General features: G+C 41.0%; 1 protein-coding gene across 1 annotated transcript; it reads right to left on the bottom strand.

The window, feature by feature from the left end:
- Positions 1-174: 174 nt before the first annotated feature.
- Positions 175-26,683, bottom strand: LOC124106192 (alpha-1,3-mannosyl-glycoprotein 4-beta-N-acetylglucosaminyltransferase C-like). Its single transcript, XM_058585537.1, has 5 exons — positions 26,576-26,683; positions 24,817-24,973; positions 16,820-17,874; positions 2,253-2,409; positions 175-1,301 (listed from the first exon to the last, which is right to left on the bottom strand). The coding sequence occupies exons 1-5, from the start codon at positions 26,681-26,683 to the stop codon at positions 175-177; spliced, it is 2,604 nt and encodes an 867-aa protein (XP_058441520.1).
- Positions 26,684-27,736: the final 1,053 nt, after the last annotated feature.

Below are 27,736 nucleotides of genomic sequence, written 5' to 3'. Positions count from 1 at the left end.
CTCCAGTATAGTTTTCAATAGCACTTTCTTCCATTCTCTGAAGGGTCCCAGTTTGGAGAATAAATTACGTGATTACCCTATTCAAAAGGACCAGCTGTTGTTCAGTTTCTGGATTTATTTGTGAATCCTGTAGCTCTATTCCCAAACCCTATTCCAGAATGCCCACTGTGACCTCTAACTCTCCTCGTCCTCAGGGTCTGTCCAGACTTTGATCTGCCTGATCACTAGCCACTGCTGAGACTCTGACACCTCCAGTCGTATACAACTCAGCTTCTCCATAGAATCTTCGTCATAAAATACCCTCTGGTCTAAATTTCCTCGTACCAGTGGCCCTAGCAGGAAATAGCGAACACAGCGTTTGGAATGTTCCATGATGTCATAGCCCAGTAGTACTCTGCCCTTTTGCAGTTGATACATCCCGTTTTCCTCAATGCCTGTCAGCACCACTATTCGGATGATTTTTTGTGGTCTATCCAGAATCACTGTGAGGTGGTTGCCTTTTTCAGGATCCAAGGTAGTGTAGGGCTCCTCGTTCAGAACATAAGCGTATAGTGGAACAATGTTCAGTATGGACATCATGTCAGTGACTACAATAGCCGTGGGATTGTCTGGCTCCCCAGAGACCTTGTCCTTCTCCACAGGAAAGCATGTGTCCTCCAGTTCAGAATAATTGCCCATGTGGTGGAACATGGAGGGACTGAGATGAATTGGAACATTTTGTGCCAAGAGAAGATGAAATCTAGAGAGAAGCATGGGAGCAGAAGTGTTCTTGGGGAAGAGGAGGAAGAAAGAGGCCAGGTGGGAGAGGTCCCTGGAGTGGAACACTTTCCCAGAGAATCTCAGGCTGGATAATTCCAGGATCACCCAGGGGAATTCTTTCCAGGCTGATAATGCCCAGTAGATGGCAGAGACAAAATAGAAAGTGTACTGAACATGATCATCCATCAACAGGAAGTAATCAGAGAGGTTGCTTGCAAAGTTCATGAGCAGGGCATAATCCACTTTCTGCCTGAAATAAAGTTCTTCACAGGAGGAGTATTGGTTTATGTTCTTCAGCGGGGAGTTATCCAGAAGCCCATGGACCACAAGCAGCTTTCTGGCTTCAATGTGTAGGTTGAAGAGGTCTGAAATATTGGCCACTGTTTGGCTGAGCCACTCAGGGTCAGGGTCTGACAGATGCACCAGCACCACTATAGACTTCAGCTCAGCTTCTGAGGAAACTTGGAACAGGGACTGCAGGGTGTCCAGGAGGTAGCTCCCTTGGGGGCGTTGCACTGAGGAAATGCCCAATGTCAGCAGCTCTGAGAGAGACAGGGGGACCTTTAGCACTTCAGGATGGTGGAGAGTTCCTAGGACTCTCCTAAGACCCTCCCCTTCATGCCAATCCCTGCGACAAACACTTTTCTTTCTTTTGTCTTCTTTTTGTTGTTATTGTACTGGGGATTAACCCAGGGGTGCTCTACTACTGAGCTACATCCCCAGAACTTTTTAGTTTTTTGAGACAGGGTCTTGCTAAGCTGCTGAGGCTGCCCTGAAACTTGTGATCCTCCTTCCCAAGTCACCGGGATTACAGGCATGTGCCACCATGCCTGGCACAAATTCACTTTTCTTTTCCCTGGGAGTGTATGGTCCAGGTGAGAGGTTACTAAGGGATCAGAAGTTGTGAAGTGGTTTCTTTTTTTCAGTACTTTGAAAGGATGTGGGGGAAACTCATGAAGGACACTGCTATGTATGATGCAGGAGGTCACCATGTAGCAAAGACAAATATGCTTAGCAAGACCTTGACCTTCAGAATGATCTCAGTCATCATGGGTCACTCAGACCTAGATTAGAGAAACTCCATGGACCCCTGCAAGCCCCAGGGTCTGGCAGTGCAATGTATTGGGACACAGAGCCCACACGCCCCCTTTTCCCTCTACCTGGATCTCTCTCCCAGGGCTCCCCTGGGCTCCTCTCTCATCCTGGCTCCCCGCCCCCCCGGGGGGCCTGCCATGACTGAGCTTCACATGGGGTGGCTCCAACACAGGGTCACTATGGTCTTCTCATCCTGTGGGGCATTCAAGAGGTAAACAGGAGAGAGGAAAATGCACCCAGGATTGCGACCTGCTTGGAATTCCCTAGCCCGGCCCTGGCTCACAGTGCCCTCCTGTGCTTGCCAGCCACCAGCTCACTCCGCTTTGCCCTCCTTCCCTTTTCTAGTTAAAATACCTTGTCTGACCTTTGCCCAGTCTGCCTGCTCCCCCCATACTCACTCTTTTCCTGGGGAAGGGCTCCAGCTAGGAGTGTGTAGTTGGCACACTGGAGTAGAGGGGAGTTTTTCTGCATCTCCCTGAAGACTTCCAGATGGTTACTGATTTCAGAGTTGATTTGTTCCTGAACTGTCTGCTGAAGGATTTCTTTCTTCTCCTTCTGAGGACAAGATAGATATGTATCAGCCATGAGGTTTATCCCCAGACCCTCTGGAGACAACTGAGAAGCACATCCCCCTTGGGGGCAGGCTGAATGAGCCCCAGGACCCAGTCACCAGGGAGAATGAATGTCAGGGCTCAGCTACCCTCTCTCTCCACCTGGTCACACCTCAAAGTGCTTCCCAGCAGAAGCCATGGCCCTGAGTGGGGCATGTGTGGCCAGGTTTGTGTGGAATGTGTCTGGGAAGTTCCTAGGCCCATGCAGAGTAGACTTGCCTCTGGCCACACCCTTTCTTTATCATCAGCAGGCTGGTCAGTGTCATCTGCCTCTCCTGAGGCCTGGGCTGGGTTCTGAGGGAGACGCTGAAGACAAGGCCTGGTCCTGTGCTCAGGGAACTCACAGCCACAGGTCAGTCTGAAGTTTTTTCTCTCGCTCAGCCTAACCACACCCAGTTCTGCACCCCTTCCCCAGGCCACCTTGTGCTTCTGTCTGGCTGGTCTGAGGCAGCCCAGACAAAATGTGGATTCCAAAGCCTGAGTGCGCCCCCATGTGTGATTTGGTCTTCTCACTCGCAGGTGTTTACAGTGGAGAAGTTACTTCAAGTCCCTTCATGTGAGAAATGGGATGAATTACATGTCCCCTGTCAGGTCCTGGTGAGGGTGGTGGCAGCAGCCATGTGGTCCTGGTGGCCTGCGGTTCTGACAATCAGTGTGGTCTTGCCAATCAGCATAGTCCTCCAGAGGTGGCTGTGTACTACCCTTTCCACACCTCCAGTGCCCCCTCCTCTTCCCTGTCCCTCCTCACATCCTAACCATATCTCCAGACTGGTTCAAAGCATATCTCTGCTGTGACATGCTCTGAATTTTTCAAGTGCTCTCAGAATGCCTGTGATGAGTCTAGAGTGTTTTACATAATTGTGAACATTTCCTACTGATGGGTTGGCGAATGGTCCAGCCTCCATCTCTGGTACTCACCAATATTGTGTTATAATCAACTTGTTGTTCTTTATTCTCTTGAAGGAAGAATCTCAGGAGGACTAAGGACACAGCAAATATGAGACATATCCATAGGCAAGAATACATGGTGCTGGACCAGGAGCCGCTACACACACACACACAAAAAAAAATATGAGCAGCAATGAATTTTTTTGTTGTTGTTGCAGTGCTATGAATTGAACCCAAGAGCACTTTTCCACTGAGCCCTATCCCCAGTCCTTTTAACTTTATTTTGAGACAGAATCTCCCTAAATTGTTCAGGCTGGCCCTCAATTGCAATCCTTCTGCCTCGGCCTCCAGAATTGTTGGGACTATAGGCATGCTCCATTGTGACTGGCTTGTATCACCTATGGATCTTGAGTGCCTCCTGCTCAGAAAACATGGGGGGAGCCAGGCTTGGTGGTGCATGCTCACAATCCCAGTTACTTGAGAGGCTAAGGCAGGGGGATTGCAAGTTGGGGACCAGCCTGGATAACTTAGGGAGACCCTTTCTCAAAATATATAAAAAGTGTTCGGGATATAGCTCTCTGGTAGAGTGCCCCTGGGTTCAATCCCCAATACTGATAAAGATGATGATGATGATGGTGATAATGATGATGATCATAAAAAGAGAGCTTGGAGTGTCTTCTTCCTGTCTGGAAGTCTTCCACTTCCTGTTCCCAATTCTTCCTCCTGGATACCATGATCTGTTTATTATTGCCTTAATCTTTTCCCTTCAAATTCTTCTTTTTCCCCATATGTGTAGCATTCAAGAAAGGCAAAGATCAAAGTGTTCGATTCAATTTAGTTTCTATGTCCATCACCTCCTCCCTGGGTTAACTGGAGGAGCTTCCCTGGCTTATCTGCTCTTGGAGACCCAACCAGAAACACTGTGTTGCCAAGAAAAGGAAACTAGGGGTTCAGTGTTAATTACATTTTCCCCAAACTTCAAATTCAAACCAAATCTCCTCATGGGTTTTATGGATCAATAAATTGCATTTTGTCTTTCAGCTCCACACTTACTTTTGTGTCTGATCCTTTACAGGATTACTGTAGGCAGGTTTTTGAATCAAGTCAGAAGGACCAAAGGAAAGCTTGTTGCTGTATCTCCCCAATGCTAGGCTGGTAAGATGGATGGAAACCTGAAAGTGACCCAAAATTTCTATTCATGTACATATCTTCAAAGCGTTTGGAGTGCTATATCCATTGAAGTCTTTCTGCCTTACAGAAAAAAAAAATGGCTTGAGGGTTTATCAAAAGGCAAGAATTTCACTTTGGATGAGTTCCCAAAGTGACTTCTATGAGGTAGCTGAAACTAGTCATCCACCCAGGAGACTGCCCCTGACAACCATTGTTCACCCTGACTGGGAGCTGTGCACCTCTCTGATCTCACATTAAGCATGTTTCTGGGTGAGATAGAGGCTCTTATAATTTAATTATGGGTGTCCCCCCAAAATCTCATATGTGAAACAATGCAATAATTTTCAGAGGTGAAATGAACAGGTTATGAGGGCCTTAACCCAATCAATGGATTAATCCGCCAATATGGATTAACTGGTTGGTAACCACTAGGCAGGTAGAGGTTGTGCCTTTGGGATTTATATTTTGTCCTGGTAACCAGACCTCTCCTTGCTTCTTGATTGCCAAGTCCTGAATTGCTTTCTTCTGCCACATCCTTCCATGATGTTTGACTTCATATTGAGTCCAGACCTCTGGAGTCGGCCAGCCATGGACTGAGCCTTTGAAATTGAAAGCCAAAATAAACTTTTATTCCACTGTGTTGTTCTTGTCAGGTCTTTTGTTTACAGTGATGTTAAATTGATTGAAACAGAGGTGTAGTTTCAAAACCAGTTTTTCAGTCTTGTGATTTGAAATTTGGAAATTACCTATCAGTTTGAATCAAATCAGCAAGGGTGGATTCTGAGTTATCCCTTCTTCTATAGGATAGTGCCCCTGCATAAATCAGGGCTGCCTCCCTCAGCAGATTGGCATCATGCTGTGCTGTCTAGTGAGTCTCCTATTAGTCACTGCATTTTTTTTTTTTTTGTACTGGGGATAGAACTCAGGGGCACTTGGCCACTGAGCCACATCCCAGCTTATTTTGTATTTTATTAGACAGAGTCTCACTGAGTTGCTTAGCACTTTAGTAAGTTGCTGTGGCAGGCTTTAAACTTGAGATCCTCCTGTCTCAGCCTCCCAAGCCACTGGGATTACAGCCGTGAGCCACCATACCTGGCTTAGTCACTGTAAATTGGTCCTCAAACACTAGTTCTCTTGGACCTAAAACTGTATAGTAAAACTCTGAAGTTTCATTACTGGAAACTATATTTCTAGTTCTTTCTTCCTACACTTAAAATTTCACTTATGATAGTGTTGTTGACAGGACAAGCATCTTAAAACCATGGACTTCTATTGCATAACTTCTTTGAACTAAAAACCCTTTCCCTTCTCTCTCTCCCTTTTTAAAGTCTCTTCTTTTAATTCTTTCTCTGTCTTTCCATTCACCCTGCTTCTAGGAATCAACCAACCACCAACCAACCAACCAACCAACCAACCTTTAATAATATTGACATTAAAGTTAAAATGGAGAAGATCAAGAAGGCAATTCAGTTTTCATTAGAGTTACATGTAATTTTGATGAAGTTTAATTTTTTATTATTTTTTTTTGTGAGCAGTGATTTTTCATCCTATTTAAAAATATAATTACAGGGTTGTTAAAGAGATTTTTCCCTCCCATTTTTTTTTTTTTGTAATGCTGGGGATTGAGCCCAAGGCCTCTATCACTGAGCTACATGCCCAAATCCCAAAATATTCTCTTATGTTTGCTTTTGGAAGCTTTCTACTTTTTAACCTTTCAGTCTAGGTGTAGGTCTTTTACCTTTAGGTTACTTTTACCTTTAGGTCAAATTAATACTTGTTTATGGAATGAGGATCATTTTTGGTATCAACATCCAGTTGTTTTAGCAACATTTATGGAAAAGACTTTCTCTGACCCTTAGAATTATCTTGGCATTTTGTCACTATTAACTGTGAATGTTTATGGTTATTTTTACTATTTTTTCTTTCACCAATCTGTTTAACTATCCTTATCACTACACATAACATTTATTTATCTCCTCTCCTGCTTCTGAGTGTGTAATGATGGTTTTTGTGTATTCTTATAATTATGTAGGATAAATTTTTGTGTAGAAGTTGTTTCAATCCTATTATTTTCCCCATGGGGATGACCATGACTTCTTGTGATGTTTATTAAAATGAACATTTTTCCTCACTCATCTGCCACAGCATCTCTTTGATAAATCCAGTTTCTATACATCCCTATTTCTTGGGGATTATTTTCTACCAATGCACTTAAATGATGTCAGTATGATTTTAATAATTAATTGTTAGTTTTTAAAATTTTAATTCCACTTTACTGAAATATAATTTATAAACCATTGTAAGTGTACAGTTCATTGAATTTTGACAAATGTAGATAGTTATGTTACCATCATAGTCCAGATATAGAATGGTTCTTTTTTCTTTTTAAGTACTAAGGATTGACCCAGGGCACTTAACCACTGAGCTACATCTTCAGTCCCTTTTATTTTTTAATTCGAAACTGGGTCTTGCTAAGATGCTGAGGCTGGCCTCAAATTTGAGATCCTCTTGCCTCAGCTTCCTGAGTCATTGGGATTATGGGCATGTGCCACCATGGCAATACAAAACAGTTTTATCATCCTAAAAAAATTCCTTTGTGGTTCTTTAGAACTCTCTCTTTTCAGGAAACTGCTGTTATGCTTTCTATCACTATAGTTTACCCTTTCTAGAATTTAATATAAATATAATCACACAATATATAGTCTTTCATATCTAACCCTTAGCAAAATGCTTTCAAGATTCATCCATGTCATTGCTTGGATCAGTCGTTTGTTTCACTTTTATTACAAAGTAGTATTCCATTGTGTGGATATATCACACTTTGTTTATTCAAGGCTTTTTTTTAATATTTATTTTTTAGTTGTAGTTGGGGCACAATACCTTTATTTTATTTATTTATTTTTATATGGTGCTGAAGATCGAACCTAGGGCCTTGCATGTGCTAGCAAGCGCTCTACTACTGAGCCACATCCCCAGCCCTAACTTTGGATGAACATTTGGTTTGTTTCAGTTTTGTCTACAATGAATAAACTACTATGAAAATTTATATGCAAATCTTTGGACATATGCTTTCTTTTTTAAAAAATTTTATTTGTTCTTTTTATATATACTTGACAATAGAATGTATTTTAATATATTATATATATATGGAACATAACTTATTGTAATTAGGATCCCATTCTTATGGTTGTGTATGGTGTGGAATTACACTGGTCATGTATTCATATATGAACATAGGAAAGTTATGCCTGCATTTACTATCTTTTCTATTCCTATCCCCCCTCCCTTCTCTTCATTCCCCTTTGTCTAATCCAATGAACTTCTTCTATTCTTCCCTTCTCCCTTGATATATGCTTTTATTTCTCTTGGAGAAACATCCAAGAGTAGAATGACCGACTTGAGTGGTAGATATAGATTTAACTCTACAAGAAATTACCAAGGGGCTCAAGTGGTAGTGCGCTTGCCCAGCTTGCATGAGTCACTGGGTTCGATTCTAGGCACCATGTAAAAATAAAATAAAGATAATGTGTCTACCTAAAACTAAAAAACAAGTATTAAAAAAAGAAATTACCAAACCATTTATCAGAGTGGCTATGCCATTTTGCATTCCCACTAACAACATATGAGAATTCAGTTCATTCAGTTCTTTGACAACACTTGGTATTTTCAATCCTTCTAGTTTTAAGCATTCTAGTAGGCATGTCCTAATATCTAATTTTTTTCTTTTATAAATTAAAATATAGCTTATTTATAGTAAAGTCACTTGTTTTAATCTACGGTTTTGACAAACACATATAATCATGTAACCACCACCAAAATCAAGTTCATCACGTCTCCAAATCTCCCATGTCTTGTCATCAATCCGCGCATGCCAGGTGAGCACGCTACCGCTTGAGCCATATCCCCAGCCTGCTCAATTCTCATTAAATGGAAGGCACTTAATACATTTCTTGATTGAAAGATGTGCTATAACAAATTTTGGCATGAAATGTTATGAAAATATCAAAAGGTGTTATTAACCATTTCTGGGTAATCAGGGAAGGTTTCAGAGAGGAGATGACATTTTGATTTGAATTGGAATTTAGAATTTTAATTAAGATTTTTATTAAGAATTTTTAAAGGCAACACTAAGGAATAAAGCATATTAAATGATCTCAATTTGGGGTGGAGCAGGAGATAGTAGGTTATGAGTCTGATTGGTCTAGATTATGAAGATTGTTGTAAGTAATGCAAGATTGATGTTCATCCAGTAATCCATTAGTAAACACCTGTCCTTGGGTTTGTGTGCCTCTGTATCCCAGTCACATCCCAGATGTGTAAGAGTAATAGAGTAGAAGAAAAACAACCAGGAAGTGGTTACTGAAGACAGGCTGGGAGCCATTAGCCAAGTAGGTATGACAATTTCCTTGCCAGCGTACCCCATGTTGCAGTGACATTGAATGTAGGTGACCTTGCTCAAGGACCAAGGCGGATTAGGGTGTTCCCGGTTTAAGATAATCATGTTTAGGGCGTTCCCAGTTTAGGTTCCAGGTTTAAGGTTTAAGATTATTCCTGCTGGGAATAGGGCGTATCCTGCTGCCTGAGTTCCCCTTGAGTTCTCACGGGATTCAGACAGTATTTTTTGGGAGAGAGAAGCCCAGCGGAGTGGATTTGGGCAGAGAAAGTGGATTTCCCCAGAACGTGTCTGTAGACGGCTGGTGTGAGTTCGGGAATAAAGAGTTGCTGTTTGAATCTACAAGCTGTGTGGTGGCTCGTGATTTTGTGCCCAGCCAGACTGCGGCAGAGCCCCAGAATTTGTCACCAACCTTTCTTCTATATTGGAGGTTGGGAGAAGTTCTGAGAGGCTCATTAATCCTTGCCTTGATTTTGGCCTCATCACATAGATTTCAAATGGGTACTGGGCTCTCTACAGGCCGTCTCAGTTTTCTTCTCAGAGAATTTGGTTCAGATTAGCTGGGCAGATCTATAGACCTTAGCCTACATTCCAGCAAGACATACAATACAAGTTGACTATACAGCCTGTGGGGTCAAAGTTCCCCCAAGTCCATTGATGATATGGTCAGGACTTGCCTGTTCCATTGGCACAATCTCCTGACCTGGAAGATCAAGAGTTGTTGGAGTTTTTCTGAATCTATCCCCACTTTTCAGCTGGCATGTAATGCCTGGTGGTGGGGATCCATGAATATTATCCAAGTCAGCTGACTGGATCTTGCCATGATACAAACCTTCTTTTAAAATAACTAGGACCTATTTCTTTGTTGTTTTAAATGGATTTTCTGGAGTGCTATAGCTTTATGTTAGAAATGTATTCCATCTATGAGTTGAACACCTAAAGTCCAGGGCCTCAACATCTGTGTGGTTCTACAGACCACGTTCTGCACAAAGGGAGGAGGGATAGGGAATTAAATCCCATCTCTGAGACGGCAATTCAGATGTGTCTTTAGAAAGTGACTCCAGTGCCCGGTGAGATCAGCTGCTTCTGGATGGTGTGTTGTTATGGTTTAGATATAAGGTGTCCCAGCTAAAGCTCATGTGTGAGACAATGCAAGGAGGTTTAGAGGTGAAATGGTTGGGTTATGAGGGCCTTAACACAATCAGTGAATTAATCCCCTGATAGGAATTAACTGAGTAGTAACTGAAAGCAGGTAAGGTGGCTGGAGGAGGTGGGTCGTTGGAGATGTGCCTTTGAGATTTATATTTTACCATGTTAAAGAGCTCGCTCTCTCTCTCTCTCTCTCTCTCTCTCTCTCTCTCTCTCCTTGGGCCCCCTGCTCCCCACTGCTTTTCTCTTTCATACACTTTCCACCATGATGTTCTCCCAGACTTTGGGCCCAGAGCAATGGCGTCAGCCATCTATGGACTGAGACCTCTGAAACCACGAGCCCCCAAATAAACTTTTCTCCATGAATTGTTCTTGTCAGGTCTTTTGTTCTCAGCAGTGATATAATATGACCAGTGGATCTTACGGGCCCCACTTCTGTACCTCCTTAGCTGTGAAGTGGGTCTCCCGCCATATTATATGTGATTTCATACCTAATGATCAGGCCTTTTATGAACTCCTTCATAGTGGCACTACCTGAGACTGTGGGCATGAAAGGACCAACTATATCCCCAAATAGACATCTGTTTCTGTGAAGATGAATCGACTGGAAGGTCTTCATGTCTAGTTAGTCTTCTCAAGGAATGGGGCCATATGGATTATTTGTGTTGGTCTCTGTTGCCGTAGCTAGGTCAGTCTTTTTGAGAGTCCATGTCACTGACTGCTGGGAGCCATTAGCCAAGTAGGTATGACAATTTCCTTGCCAGCGTACCCCATGTTGCTTAGTGGAAGGACTCGTGGAAATAGGACATTTTGCAGTGACATTGCATCTAAGGTGACCTTGCTCAAGGACCAGGGCGGATCCGGGTTTAGGGCATTCCCGGTTTAGGACAATCCGGGTTTAGGGTGGTTCCAGGTTTAAGGTTATTCCTGCTGGGAATAGGGCGTATCCTTCTGCCTGAGTTCCCCTTGAGTTCTCACGGGATTCAGACAGTATTTTTTGGGAGACAGAAGCCCAGTGGGGGTGGATTTGGGCAGAGAACGTGGATTTCCCCAGAACGTGATTGTAGACGGCTGGTGTGAGTTTGGGAATAAAGAGTTGCTGTTTGAATCTACAAGCTGTATGGTGGCTTGTGATTTTGTGCCCAGCCAGACTGCGGCAACTGACCCCACATGTATCCTCTACATCTTTCACCACGCCAATCTATTCATGTGCCCACTGTGCCATATCCAGGTTGAATATTGTAAATTGGTTGAGTCATTTTTCCATTTGGTTGTTCAGAGCTTTCTCTATGGAGAAGCTTTCTGGTATTAACATATGACACAAAAATCTTCACTTTGTGCCCAAGCCCGTGTGTTCTTCCACATTCCCTTCTCCAGGTCCTTCTTATCTCCAGTCTTCTAGTCCTTTTACTTCCAGGTCCCTGAACAAACAGCCACACCCTTGGCTACTGCCCAGGAATTGTGAGTGCTGCTCGGTGGGAAGATCTTTCTTCTCTACTCTTTCAAGGTCACTCCTGAATGTGGCAGCCACTATCCATTTTCAGATCATAACCACATATGGAACAGATCTATATGTGCACCAAGTTTGTGTCTTTTCTGTTTCCTCCTGCACCAGACCCTCCCCCAGCTCACTCTTTTAGCCATATGGAGGGTCTCCATATGGCTAAAAGAGTGAGCTGGGGGAGGGTCTGGTGCAACTGTTTTGGGTGACATGGGAGTTTGAACTACCTGCTCATGAGCCTGTTATGCCCTGACCTGCTCAGGATTGATCCCAGATGTATGTTTTCATCATTTGACGGGTTGTTGCTAGGCCTGACTGACTTTATGACTTTCGACTTTATGAAAGAATTCAGCTCATAAAGGGATGTTTTGAACTCATAGTTATTGGGTGCTCTATGCAGAAGAATTTTGTATCTAACAGAGCTCAATTACTAATATGCTCCAATTCAGGACCCCCAAAAGACCACCAGAGACCAAGATCGATGTAAGCAGCAAAGAGGTGTTTATTGTGAGCTAGCTTGGTTCTCCACACTTACACAGCAACTGGTGATGCTGAGAGGCCCTGAGCCCAGGGTTTGCAGCAGTTTTATACACTCTTTGGGGAAGGCAGGGACTTCACATACATCATAGCATCTCTTAGCAAATCATCACACACCGCGGAAAAAATCAAACAACAACTCTTAACATTGATTAGCACATTCACTGGCAGGAACAAGTTGGGTAAGGGTGATTGGTTAGTACAAGAGGGGGATTCGTTTGAACTGATTGGTTTAAGCCACGAAGGGAGTACGTGCTGAATTACATGGTTTCCCAACATGTTATCAACCACCATAAACTACTGGGAGGGTCATCTGGCATCCCAGGTATTTTTCCTGTCTCATGCTGATTGGTGGCTGCTAGGGGGTTGCTATGCATCCTCACCTAGCCTGACTGAGTCAGGGACACTTGGCTCCGCAGATCTCGCCTGTTATTTATAGATAAACAACTCAGCAGGGTGGGTATGTGCCTAGGAGTGCTCTGTGGGCTTTTCCAAGGACAAGGGCCACGCCCCCTTCCTTGGACAGGCTTTGCTCTGAGGTAGAGGCTGGTTTCTCATTACATACTAGGAGCTGTTTCTCCAAAAGCCTATAATTCTCTGCTGTAGATCATGGCCTTGCTCCAGAATCCCAGGAGGATGTATTATGCTTCTTCCACTGGAGCTCCCCATAAACTCCACCTATCATCTTTCTCTTTTACTATAACCTCTGACACCTAAGAGTCTGTTGGACTCTGGCCCAAGTGGCAAGGCTTATTGCCTTGTAGTCTGGACCTGTTATGAAGCCTTTTCTTGCTCCAGGAACTACTCTACACCGGCACTTTGCAGTGTCACTCAATAAATGAGTTGGAGCAGTATTTCTAGGTATGACAAATGTTGCCTCCAGCAAGAAAGCCTAGAAGGAACTTTGCTTCCTCTTTTGAGGTAGAAGATACAAAATGTAGCAATTTATTATTTACATTAGAAAGACTATCCTGCCAACCCCCTGGCCCCCCGAAGACATCACTCAAGCTCACTTCACTAAATCTTTGAAGGGTTTATCTCTCACTCTGTTACTGAGACCTCCAGCACCTAAGACACTTCTTACTTGTCCTGCCTAATCAGCATGATGTCATTAATGTAATGGATTGGTGGGATGTTCTGTGGGATGTCTCAGGTTTATATCTCTTTGGACTGCATTACGGGAGAGGGCAGGAAAGTTAATACAGCTCTGAGGCCAAGATGAAAATGAATATTGTCTCACACGAATGTGAACTGTTTCTGATCTTTCATAATCAGAATTGAGAAGAATGAATTTGCTAAATCAGTGGCTGCACAGCATATGCCCAAGGGCTTATTAATTGTTTTAGCAATGATACCCCGTCTGGCATAGCAGCTGTGATTTGGTTTCTAGGTGGATGAATTTGAGATAATCTATGATTATTTTTCAGGATCCATCTGGTTTCTGCAGGATCCAGACTAATGAATTAAACCGGTACTTGAGAAGAACTTCCACCCCTGTATCTTTTAGATCTGTAATGGCATTTATATCCTCCTCCAACCTGGGATATAATATTTTTCCTTACTATCTTTGCTAGGGCTGGGGGCACTTCAGAGGCTTGATCTTCCCCATTATGATAGCTGCTATCCCATAAGCCAAGGATCCAATGTAGGGTGACTTCAACTGTCAAGTATGTTGATTCTAGTTATACACAGGGTCTGTGAAAATGCTCGCTGTATGGATCTGGGGACACAGTGGTCCCATGGTAATCATGACTTTAGCAAAGACTCCATTTATAACCTGGCCCCCTTAAGCTACCACTGTAACAGGAGGCTGTAATCATGCTTTAAATCTTTGGATATCAGAATTTACCCAGACCTGGTCCAGTAGTGATGAAAATTGGCATTTCCCTTTCTCCAGCTGTTGGTCTTTCCCCAGCTGTTGGTCTCTTTTGGAGAAAAGATTGGGAATTCATTACAGTGTATGTGTTTCAATGTTATAAAATATTTCCTTGTAGGGACCTGGCCCCCCTTTTCCCTCAATGGGATGGATAGTCCCGTGTGTGTGTGTGTGTGTGTGTGTGTGTGTGTGTGAGAGAGAGAGAGAGAGAGAGAGAGAGAGAGAGAGAGAGATGCAGGGGACTAACCCAGGCCTGGCCCATGGTAGGTAAGCACTCTGCCTCCAACCTACATCCCCATCCTGGATTGTGACTCTTTATTAGGGTGACTGCCCTCAGCCTTAGCTTACTGTTTTTGTTTGTTTGGTTGGTTTTTGTTTGTAGAAATTAGGTGGGGCTTTATTGGCTGCCTATCTATTTTGACCATAGTGACGATATGCTCACTTTAACCTCTATGACTTCATTTTAACCATAATCTAATCTCCGAGGGTTGCGAGTAAGCCAGTCCCAAATCCTCATCTTACTGTTTGCTTTCTTAGACAGCTCTTGGTTGAACTTGCATTACTTCACACCTCCCAAGAAGCTGACACAAAACCAGAATTAGACATATTAGAGATTTATTAGTAGAGGGAGAAAAAGGCAGGGAGAGGCTTTGGTTGATGAAGGTGTGACAACTGTTGAAAGAGACAGAGAATGGAGGGTGACTAGGAAGAGTCCACCACTGTAGTGTGGTTTCAAGAAACCACAGATTGATTCAGACTCTTCAAGTTAGAGGGCTTCCCCATCTTGCCAAATGGGTCTGGCTTAGTAGCCTGCAGTGGTCAGGCAGAGTCTATGGGAAGCATGGCCTTGACACCAACACTGAGGTAGATCCAGAGGGAAGACCTGTGCCGCAGTCTGGCTGGGCACAAATCACGAGCCACTGAAGCAGGAACAAACTTCATTTCTGAACTCCACCAGCACACTCCACACACGCTCCCAGGGAACTCTCCCGAATGCCACCCACGCGGCTCCTCCAGGAACCACCAACCTTAAATCCCTCCTCCAGCACTTCCCCAACCAATGCGAACTCTTCAGGAATCCCTGTGAGAGCTCAACCGGAACTCAACGGGAACTCCACGAGAACTCAAAAGTCATCATCTTAATGGCTCGCTGGCGTCACCTCTCAACCACTACTTCTGGCAAAAATGCCATGCGTCATCCCGACTCGGCTGTGGCCCTCAACAGACCTGGGTCTGTCAATCAATCATGGCACCTTCATGACTGCCATATGCACTCGCCCCGTTCCCCTGTACCTGATGCCCCAAGAAGTTCTATCTCCTATTCTTATTTCCATTCCATTCTCCTGTTTCTAAATTCTCCATCTCTTTCTAACCACTCTGGTTACAATTCATTTAGATACTCTGGCTTCTGATTTGAGTTTTTCTCAAGTAAGTCTCCTAAAATGCTCCTTTCCTTTTCCTTCTTTCATGGATTATAGTTTTCAAACTAGGGAAAACCATTGCTCAAACACTGCACCCTTGTTGAGCTCAGAGCTCAGATCTTTCTGGGAATATTTCAAACTAAGGTGAAGGCATTAGTAAAACATCTAAATTTAGTAAGACATCTACACTTTTTCCTTTCAGAAATATTCAAGTTACCCAGAGTCCCATTAATAAGGCTATGAGGGAGACAGGAGCTACAAAAAAATCATGTTAAATTATATTTAATAATTGAAATGCTATTTTAAAGGCATCCTCTGGCAGTTTGGGTGACCATGTAGAACAGGATTCTAACTAACCATTGAAGGCACTCCATAGGTATCTGTTGAATGAACGAGTACTTTACAGTGGAAATATGAGGCCCAGGGAAAATAGTCATGTTCCTGGCAAATTTATCCTTCCCTGTCACAAAGGAAGTTCACCCTTTTGTGAATCAACTTCTTGGCTGGTGGAAGGACCCTTTGTCTTTTCTCATTTGCTGTCAAGAATTTGGTGATATGCGCATCAGTTGATCCTACTTGCATATTCTTTTTTTTTAAAGAGAGAGAGAGAGAATATTTTAATATTCATATTTTAGTTTTTGCCGGACACAACATCTTTGTTTGTATGTGGTGCTGAGGATCGAACCCAGGCTGCACACATGCCAGGCGAGTGCGCTACTGCTTGAGCCACATCCCCAGCCCCTTACTTGCATATTCTTATGAGTTTTATTATTTTATTTATTTATGTCTTAGTTGTAGGACACAATACTCTTATTTTTATGTGGTGCTAAGGATTGAACCCAGTGCCTCGCACATGCCAGGCAAGTGCTCTGCTGCTGAGCCACAACCCCAGCTCTTCTCATGGGTTTTAGAAGACTTGTGTTCTTGATTCAGGAAAGAATGGTAGACCCTTTGGGATAGGAAACCAGAGAAGGTCTTCACAAGCCCCCTCTTTCTACCATGACTCTCTGGGGTCAAGAGGATGATACCTTCACTCTGACTTTCAACAGGCTTTGCCTTCTGTTTTAAGATTCCTTGGCTGGGGTTGTGGCTCAGTGGTAGAGTGCTCGCTTAGCATGTGTGAGGCACTGGGTTCAATCCTCAGCATCACATAAAAATAGATAGATAAAATAAGGTCATTGTGTCAATCTACAACTAAATAAAAGATTCCTGAAAGGACCCAGAAAGACATGTCCCTTGCCAATTTTAAGACTTTAATGTTTTGTTACCTCTGAAGACTCTACTTCCAACCTGCTCACTCCCAGAAACCCCAATGGCTTTTTGTATATTATTTAAATTTTCTTTAACCCAGAGATTGATGTTTCTGACTATTAATCCACAGGGTAAAGTGGCTGTCACAAGCAATCTCACACATTTCACCTTCTTCCCAGAATCTTTGGATAATACTTGCTTATTCAAGATGCCATTTTCTAGCATCCCCAGAAGAATATAGTCATCGCAGTCATGGATCAGATTGGTAGAATCATAGCCCAGTTCTACTTGCCCTTCTTTTAGCTGATTCCTCCTCTTTACTTTAGAGCCAGTCAGCACTTGAACTCGGTACACTGTAGCAGGCCTGTCCAAAATCACAGTCACATGGCTGCCAGCCTTAACCTCTTGGCTATAAAAGAAATTTTTATCAAAGCTGTAGGCATTCATGAGGAGAGAGTTATTGATGACATTAAGGTTGGTATAAATGGTGGCAGCAGGGTTACTGGGAAGGCCAATGTCATCGTCCTCAAATTCTTTATCTTTGAGGATATTGAATTTGCCATCAAAGGATGAGTAACTGCCCACATGCTGAAAAAGGGAGGGGGAAAATCGGATTGGTTTTTGCTGCATGCGAAGGTCACGAAAATGGGACAAAAGGTAGTCACAGGACCTTTCTTGGTAAAAGAGGAGAAGGAAACGAACAAAATAAGGGAGGTCTTTCATGTGAAAGAGTTTTCCAATGAAGCCCAGCTGAGAGAACTCCAGAATCACCCAAAATTTCCTTTCCCAGGCAGAGAGTGTGGTGACAATCTGGGTGACAAATTCTGGGGCACATTTTACATCATCTTCAAGCATCAGGAAGTAATCAGAGTGGTTGGTAGCAAAGTTCATGAGGAAGGCATAATCCATGTTCTGCTTGGAGCGAAAAGCTACATAGGCGGAGGTGTCATTAAAGGTTTTCTTAAGGTTCTTCAAAGGATTATAGCTTTCACGAGGAGTATTGATCACTACTAGCTGCCTGGCCTGGATATGTTGTTTAAAGAGGATGGAGATGCTGGAGGTCATTTTATCAAGCCATTTGGAGTCAGGATCTCCCAGGTGTACCACAACAATGAAGTATTTCTGCTCATACAAGGAAGAAGCAAAGAAGAGAGAATGCAGGGTGTCCAAGAGGTAGCTCCCTTGGGGACGCTGCACTGAGGAAATTCCTATGGTCAGCAGTTCTAGGATTGGGAGAAAAGAGGACCTTTATCAACTTAGAGAAATGTGGAAAGTAGTTGCTAGGGATGAGGTTATGATACACTCATAGATCTTCCTATAGGCCATCTTCATATGTATGTATGTATGGTTGTTTAAGTAAGTTTTCTCTTCCCCAGGACTGAATATGAACCATATTAGGAATTACTCTCTGATCAAAGGAGAACTTTTTTTAAAATATTTTTTTAAATCATTACCTTTCTCAAATCACGTGGGAGGGAATGGATAAAGATGACATATTAAAATTTTTCTAGGAACTTCATTCTAGAGGAAAAGACTATAGTCACTTGTTGTCTCCTGCTCCTCTCTGTTACCTGGAGTTCTTGGCTTCAGTTCTGTTCTTTCCAGCCCCAGGACTCACATCATGGACTTTCTCCTAGAAGAACTTCCACTTTATTTATTCAGATAAAAATCCCTTAAAAGTTTAGCTTGAGAACAGATTTGCCACCACCAGCCCCTTGGTGGTTATTGACTCTGTGATTCATTTGTTCAAAGGCCAAATGCTCTAATAGATCAAGTAAGATGGAGATTAGAAGGTGACCAGTGGGTACAACAATGTGGAAGCCATTGGTTACTTACCTGAACAAGAGTAATTTTAGTAAGGTGATGAGGGTAAAAAAAATGTGTGGTGTTAAAAGAGGTTTTCTCTCTTTCATCAAGATTAGAAAAATTGCCAGGTATGGTGGTGCATGCCTATAATCCCAGCAATTTGGGAAGCTGAGGCAGGAGGATTGCAAGTTCAAATCTAGCCTCAACAACTTAGCAAGGCTTTAAGCAACTTAGTGAGACCCTGTCTCTAAATAAAATATTAAAAAGGGCTGGGGATGTGGCTCAGTGGTTGTGTGCCTCTGGGTTCAATCCCCAGTACCAAAAAAAAAAAAGATTAGAAAAATCATAGCATGTTTATATGATATAGGAGACAAAAAAGTTGATGGCTTAGGAGCCAGGTGCAGTGGTGCATGTCTATAATCCTAACAGTTTGGAAAGCTGAAGCAGAAGAACTGCAAGTTCAAAGCCAGCCTCAGCAACTTGGCAAGGCCCTAAACAACTCAGAGAGACCATGTATCAAAAATTTTTTAAAAAGTGGTGGTGGTGGGGTAAGGCTGGGGATGTGGTTCAGTGGCTGAGTGCCCCTGGGTTCAATCCCCAGTACCAAAAAAAAAAAAAAAATGGCCCAGAAAAGAGCAACTCATTGAAGTGATGTGCATGAGTAATTAAGAGGAGGTGGAATCTAGTGAAAGTGGAGAGGCTACAACTAGACAGGACCATGGACAGTCCATCTATAAGAAGAAAGGGAACTTTGCTGATGACTGACCATGAATCCTAGAGAGCACAGTGGAAAGGTGTCAGAAGTCCAGGAGATAGGGTCAGGAAAGAAGATATAGAGGAGATTGTGGGGATGAAAACTAGCCTGCGTTTCTTGTAGAAACCTATTTAAACTGGAACATGCTTTTCTTAAAATAGTCTTGAAGTACTCCCACTTCCCTCTCCATGACAATATGGATTTATTAAATAAGATGGCAAATATGAAATGTTTTCGACCCATGGTTTTATTTTAGGACTGGGTTATGATAGCAACATGCATATGCAGCCTCATTCTCATCTTCTGTGGTCAAAAATTTCCATGCAGTAGAGCAAGAAGCAGGTGCAACTCTGCTATTTGAATGTTTAAGTGCCTACTCTAAAGACCATTTTTTTTTTCAGGCTTTGAGTTTCTTTCTTCAGATTTGGGACTTAAGGGCATTGGAACAGGTGGTAGTGTGATGTATTGGAAAGCTGATTATGTTCTTGGACCCAAAATGCTCTTTCTAATCCAGATTTATGTGAAATGAAGGGGTGGGGGATTATTTTACTAAACTCCTTATCCAACTCCCATGTGTTTCTAAATTGGCCCAAGACCCATAGGGAAGAGAGACATCTGGAAAAATGTTAAATGAAACCTAGCTGTCTACATTGTATGACAAAATACATACACTCAGGACATGGAAATATTGAGAAGATAGTAACAAAAAAAGATGTATTGTACAAATCTTGACAAATAGAACTTACCTATTTCAAAGTTATGCATGAAATAAATCTTTAGAAATGTAAGCAGTAATAATAGATCCATAATTACACTTAGAAACATTTTACCTGTGTCAGAAATCAAGAGAATAGCCTGGTGTGGTATCACATGCCTGTAATCACAATGGCTCTGGAGGCTGAGGCAGGAGAATTGCAAGTTCAAAGCCAGCCTCAGCAATCTAGTGAGACCCCAAGTCACGTGGTGAGACCTTGTCTCTAAATAAAATCTAAAAAAGGGCTGGGGATGTGGGCTCAGTGGTTGGGTGCACCTGGGTTCAATCCCTAGTGCCAAAAAAAAAAAAAAAAAGAAAGAAAAAAGAAAGAAATCAACAGACTAAACAAAAATGAAGATCAGGAGTTTTGAATAAAATAATTAAAGAAATTCATGGTTTATGTGTATGTGGTGTACTGATTGTCAGAGGATGCATATATATACTTTCAGATATACTTCAAAGATATTGACTGTATATTAGACAATGAAGCCAATTTTATTTATAATTGTCCTGAAGATAGCAATTATATGGGTTATATTCTTTGACTACAATGCAGTAAAACTGAAAGTAATCATGGAAGTCTAACCAAAAACTTCCATTTGGAAATGGAAAACCACTGTTTTAAATCTCTAGGATTGATGAAGAAATCCAAATGGAAATTACCAGTTACTTAGAAGTAAATGGTATAAAACACCAGAAACCAAAACCTGTGAGAAATGGTTTAAAGTGGGACTTAGAGGAGACATAATAGCTTTCAATGTATTTGCTACAATGCAACACAAAGAATAAATGAAATGAGAAACAAAGGAACTAGGGCAAAAATAAAACTAAGGGAGGCACAGTGTGGAAGTAAGAAGGTCAAAGCAGAATGTAATTAATACAATAGATTAAAGGCTGAAGAAGAGTAATAAAAGTTGGTTGTTAGAAAAAAGATTAACTAAACTTAGAAAGAAAATACAAATAGTATTAAGAATGAAAGTACATTGTAACTGGTGAAATGAAGAATTTAAAAAATAAGTATGTGTTAGGTTTTTGTGTCCCAAATGTCCAAACCAGAACAACTTAGAGGAGGAAAAGTTTATTTCAGACTCATGGTTTCAAAGGTTTAATCTGGATCGCTGAGTCCATTGATCTAGGCCCAAGGTGAGGCAGAGGGCATATGGTGGAGGAAAGCTTCTTCCTTCATTGTAGACAGAAAGCAGAGAGACCAGGTAGGGGAGGAAGGGGCTCCAGGGAACATGAACCTGTTTAAGGCACTCCCCCTAGTGACCCACCTCCTGCAGCCAAGTCCTACCTGCCTACAGTTACCACCCCATCCATTTGAACTGGGAGGGACTGATTAGTTCATAGTTATCACAATCCAATTATTTCAACTCAGAACATTTCTGCATTTAACACAGGTGCTTTTGGGGGACATCTTATAGCCAAACCATAACAAAGTACTAAAAAAAAAATTAGAAAAATGGACAAAATGGATGAATTGTCATGTCACAAAAGATAAAACATAAATGATCAATAGACAATTTCTCAACTGCCTTGGTAATCAGGGAAGAACAAATTAAAACTAAAGAATTTCAGAAATTGAAAAATCTGACAATGGTAACAGATGGCAAGGATACAGAACAACATGGATTTGTATCTTGATGGTGGGAATATAAACTGATAAGTCATTGAAAAAATTATTTTTTAGTCCAGGTCTTTCTGTGTTTCCTAGACTGGCCTTGAACTCCTGAGCTTGAGTGACCACTTGCCTCAGGCTCCTGAGCAGCTAAAAAAAATCTTTAGTATGTCAGTTTATTTAAAGCATAATTGGCAGTAGAGAGTGAACCAGTGATAACTATGGTGGGTGTACTTTTGTTTTCTTTTGGTAACCTATTTTAGGGAACAATTTGGCAAAAAAATCTAACAAAGATATGCCTATCTTGTGTTCTAGCAATTTCACTCCTAAGAATGTACCCTAGAGAATTTCTCACATGTGTTTATAAGGATTTGTGTGCAAAAATATTCGTAGCAACATGCTTAGTAGTAAAAACCTAGAAATAACCTTAGTGTTCATCAGCAGAAGAATGGGTCAAAACATTTCAGTGACTCAAGGGTGAATGAACAATTGCAATAGCTTGATTATATATATAGTATAATACAAATATGATATTAAGTGAAAGAAATGTTATATAACAGGGTACTGCAAATCCTATTATATATTCTATTAATAGGATTGTAAGTGAAAAAGAAGAGAAAGGAATATCACAAAATAATACTAAATGAAAAAAGAAAGTTCCGGAAAAAACACATGCAGTTTTGTTTTTAGGTACTGGGGATTCAACTCAGGGTCACTCAATCAGGGAGCCACATCCCCAGCCCTATTTTATACTTTATTTAGAGACAGGTCTCACTGAGTTGCTTAGTGCCATGCTTTTGCTGAGGCTGGCTTTGAACTCGTGATCCTGTCTCAGCCTTTCAAGCCACTGGGATTTAAGGCTTGTGCCATTGGGCCTGGAGGATAACACTTTTTTTTTTATGTTGCAGGGGATTAAAACTGAGGCCTTGCACATGCTAAGCAAGCACTTTACCCCTGAGCTACATCCCCAGACCCCCTTGCTACTTTTGTGAAGTAAAAATAGGCAAAATAATATCAATTGAGGATAATGACATATATAGTAAGATTATAGAGAAATATAAGGGAATAATAAATACCAAATTCAGCACAGTACTACCTCTAGGGGAGGGGAAAACCAGGGACTGGTGCTATACTTGGTGGTAAAGCACTTGCCTTGTAGGTGTGCAGGCCTTGGGTTTAATCCCCAGTACTCTCAACAACAACAAAATAAAAAATAAGTTGTATTGATAGGTGAGGAATACAGAGAAGAACTTTAATCGTATAATTTTATTTTTAAACTGGGTATTCTTTTGGTGTATCTTACATATTGCATAAAATATTAAAAAATGATAAGACTACCAATTACATATCTATTACATTTGAAAATATAGCAACAATGGATGATGTTCTAGGAAAATATAAGTCATCAAATTGTATAAGTCATCAAATTATCAAGAATAGTGTAGAAAACCTGGATAAAATTTAAGAGTGATTAAAGAACTTTAAAAGAAAGTGAAACCAGGCATGGTGGCACATGCCTATAATCCCAGCAACTTGGGAAACTGAGGCAGGAGCATTATTATTTTGAGACCAGCCTGGGAAATTTATCAAGACCCTATCTCAAAATAAAAATTCAAAAGGTAGTTCTGGGGGAATAACTCAATGATAGAACACTAACAAATGCAGCGGGGGCAGGGAGAGAAAAAAGAAATTGCATATTTTAGGTCCAGATGTTTTCATAGTAAAAATGAAATACTTGAGAAATAAGTAGTTTGTTAAATGACCTGAAAAAATATGGAAAGTTTTTGCATTGATTCTACCATATTCTTGGATATAAATTATCTAGTATTGTGCCTGGTATATAGTAGGTACTTACATATTTGTTGAAAGAAAGTAAAAACACATAGAACTATAGCCCAACATAAAGTAAAACTTTCAAATAAGATATTAAATAAATTGTATTAAGGGGGACATTAAAAGAACACATAATGATCAGGTAGCACTTATACTGGTAATGCAAGGATGGCTGTACAATGGGGTAGTAATAGATTAAAGGAGAAAAATTAGTCAGTTGCCTAAATTGATTAATCAATTGATGACCCCAAAATCATCTGATGAAATTCAATACCTATTCTTGATGCAATCCTCAGCAAGCTAGGATATAAGGTGATATCCATATTAAGTTTGTGGAAATAGACTAATACAAGTTCCTTTGTATAATAAATGGAAAATATGAATCACCTTTTGAAAAGGCAATCATTTTTAATTTAAAGGAAACTATGAATTGAATCTTTTGGACATAAAAATATTTTTAAAATTCAGATAGTGGCTATAAAATGTTTTAATCTGTACTGTTAAGAAAGTTAAATTTACAACCTTCTGATCAAAACTAAGATCTTCAGGTAATTCATAATCAGAGGTATATTAATTGATATTAAATATTTTTTTCCACTCCATTTTCTATCATGCATATGAGATTTTACCTCTTTGTTTTCCTTTTACTTAGTAAAAAGAGTTAAGGACTCTGGTTAAATTGTTTAATTGTGACACTTTCTGTCCTTATTCATCTGAAATGGAAACTTTGTGTTTTTACAATCATCAAGGTTTGTGAGATATATTTCAAATAATTACAGATAGTAATGATGTACAGCTAAGATAAGGTGTAATGATCCTTCACAAATTATATTTACTGTTAATCCCTTTTAAATGTTTACAGAACTGGAAGTAAACTTGCTCATTTTAAAATATTTAAAATTCTCTTTCTGCTATCCGTTTATGTGTCAACCTGACTAAGCTAAAGTCTCCAGTTAATCAAACACTAAGCTAGGTGTTTTGCTTTGATGGAATTTTGTAGGTGTAACTTAAGGAAGACAGATTTTCCTGGGTGATCTGGCTGAGCTGAACAAAGCAGAAGAAAGGCCTTCAGAGCCCAGTCGAGGTTTCCCTAGAAGAAATTCCTCCTGTGGACAGTAGCTTCAGCTCCTGCCCTAGTATTTTTCATGGATCTTGAAAAAGTGGATCCCTTTTCCAGTGGATCTTGGAACCCTCAAAAACGGCCCACTGTATTGTTACCTCCCAACTTCTTCCTCTTGACACAATCTCCTTTCCCCTTGTTTCCTCCAGGACTTTCCTGTCATCTCCCTATTTTATCAGAAGAGGGGATGGGAAGTTCTGGATGTCTGTTCCCCTTCCTTTCCACCTACCTTGCCTCTCTATTCTTGCCTGGATGATCTACATCCCTTACAGACACTCACTTTTTTCCATGGGAAGGGCTCCAATCAAGATGTGGGATTTCACATTTTTTAGTGGTTCTGAATTTTTCTGCATATCTTTGAAGGCTTTGAGGTATTTTGTTCCACCAGATGTGATCTGCATCCGGATTCTCTGCCAACTTACCAGCTTCTTTTCCTCCTGAGGACAGAGTAAGATTCAGTTATGTGATTCATCACTTCTGGAAATAATGGCTGGATGAATTCCCCCTTTGTACTAAGTAATGAAATAATCTCTAGGACACGGCTGATTTTTCAGGCTCAAGTCAAGTTTTGTTCTTTTCTTCTAGAAAAGTTCTGTGCTAAGGATTCTTATGGATCCTGGGGTAGAGGGAGTTGGGATTTCTCTACCTTTCCTGTGATATATGCAAGAAATGATCTAAGGTCATTCTTCCCCTTCAAACCATCCCTATGGTTACAGTCTAATATGGGTCATTAATTCCATGAAGGGCATAGCATGTGTTAAGTGTGAGATGCAGGAGGCCACATAATACTACCCAGTCCCCAAACTAAAATTCTTCCTGATAGGTAACAGATAGTCATGAGCAGTAGGAACATGAAGTTAAGGGGATAATTCTATAGACTGGGCCTATGTGCTGGCCTTCCACATGTTTTCTTTTAAGAAGCAATTTACTCAAGACCATTCCAGTCCTGCTCTGGCTTAGTCAATAAGATATGCTACATTCCTTGACAAGTAACCTGTTATACTCAGGTTCAGGGCTGAGAAATTCATGTCTGAAGACCACTCTGATAATGAGAGTTTACCTTGAAAAGGGACATTTGTGACCTTAACACAGACCAAAGATCCTAAGACTCAGGGAAACAAGAATAATTAAAAGCAAAGACTACTGACCATAAAATATACATAAACAAGTTCCAATTAGAACTGGTCAGCATGGGCCAAGATGACCAAGAGTTGCCTTTAAATCTTTAGCATCTCATTGTAATTGAAGATTTTTGTTCCCTCATGGGTTTAGCTTGGGTACCTATGGGTAAAATCATGTGCAGCAGGGACTTAGAAATCAGATGCAATTCTACTGTTGGTTAAATGTTCAGAGATGGTACCTGGGCAGGACTCTCTAGAAGCGTCCCTAACTAAGGAATATAGGAGTGTGATGTCACTCTCTCTCTGAAATGACCAGCTGTCTCCCTTGAGAGTGCTTTCCTCTTCCGTCTAATATACTTTGCTTTATTTCTCTTGCTTGAAATTTCTTTTGCAAGAACATGAGCTAAGAGATACACATGACCCATGGTGTAACATTGCCTATTTATTCCCCACTCTCCCTTCTCCCCTTTGCCTTTTCTGGCTTTTGGTGAATTTCTCTAGTCCTTAAAATTTTTCTTGGTTTTGAGAAATGATTTAACTTCTCTGAGGTTCAGGATCTTAAAGAAGGATAAAATGGAGAAAAATGGATAACTTTGAAAACCAAGGGATAGTTTCTAAAACAAGCTTATAAAACAAGGAAAAAAATTTCTATCTCATCAGTATCCACAGAAAAGGGCCAAATCTGCTGAAGCATTAAATAAATGCTATTCCTTCCCAACTCTGATTTCTTTCTATTACAGAGTGTCATTATCCCTTATTGAATTCATTAAAGAAAACTGAAACATTGATTCCTCAGGAATTCTTTTCTTCTTCTTTAAATTTCTGCAGTATTTGTGATAATTTCACACATTAAGATAATGTCTTTTCTTCCAATCCAAGGTTTTCGATTTGGCCCCATCTAAAATTTCTGATACTCACCAAAGACAGGAAACTTGTAGTATCAAAGGGGTTTTCATTAATGAAACAGAAGATTGAGAAAACTACCGCTGTTGCAATAATGATGAGTCTTCTTCGGAAATTTTTCATGGCAGCCAGATTGGGAGCTTATGGAGCTATTTCTCAATCTGCAATCCTTGAATGTATTCTCAGATATCTGCAGTGTGCACACTATTGAAAAAAGTTTTCATTTGATGGTAATATGAAAAATACTCTAATTACAAAGAAAACCTTTTTCTCTTTGTAATTATAACTTACAATGGAAAGATATTATCATTAAATATAATTTCAAAAGCCATTGATTCTGAACCCGAGGTTCTTAGATACATATTCTTAAGAATCCTTAACAATTGTTCTCCTTCAAAAAGAGAACTATATATTTCTAACATTTGAGGAAGAGAGGTGTATAGAAATGCATGTTTAGTGCTCTTAATCCCACAACCAGGGCTGCCCTTCTCTTGCATGTAGGTCCAATCCTTCATTTCCCACCCTCTGAACAACACTGTTTAATTAAATTTTGTATTCTTTGCCACCTAGATGTCTCCACCTTCATACTCCCTGACCTGATTTCTGCTGAAGGTAAGATGAAGGGCAGAAAGCTCGTTCCAATAGAAGCTTTCAGGTGCATTATGGGAAACTATTCTCGTTCATATATTTGAATTAGACTGCATTTCTTGAGAAAGTAAGGAAGATGTGGTGAGGGAATGAGTGTGGAATTGATTTTTAATGGATGTTTATGGTAGAGGAATCATGGAAGAGACTATCGACTCCTTTGCCCTTTGACTCTCTGGAGTTAGGAAGACATTCTCTAGACTTTGCTCTTGTCTGTATCCTACATTAAGCATCATGGAATGTTCTAGAGTGAGACATCTGAAGCCTTTACTTCTCCTCCCCTCAAACTCTATTCCCTTCAGAGTGTCCACTAGTCCCTCTTTTCATCCTTAATTCTTAGGTTTGATACAGATTTTGATTAGGCTCATGATGAGCCAGGAGTTCTGTGAGGTGGTAGATGTGGTAGTTGTAGACCGTACTAATTAATTATCTTCTTTCTGATCTCTGTACAATCCTTGATGAAATCAGAACATAACTAGCTCCAAGAAAATAGTGGGTCATTTTGTCCTCTCCAAACCCGAACCTTAAGTC

Source organism: Marmota monax, unplaced genomic scaffold (genome assembly GCF_021218885.2).
Source record: "Marmota monax isolate L192 unplaced genomic scaffold, Marmota_monax_Labrador192_F-V1.1 WCK01_AAM20220418_F8-fsc00099, whole genome shotgun sequence".
In the NCBI taxonomy this organism is placed as follows: domain Eukaryota; kingdom Metazoa; phylum Chordata; class Mammalia; order Rodentia; family Sciuridae; genus Marmota; species Marmota monax.
Note: the sequence above shows the minus strand (reverse complement) of the source record. Positions and strands in the feature narration are given on the sequence as shown.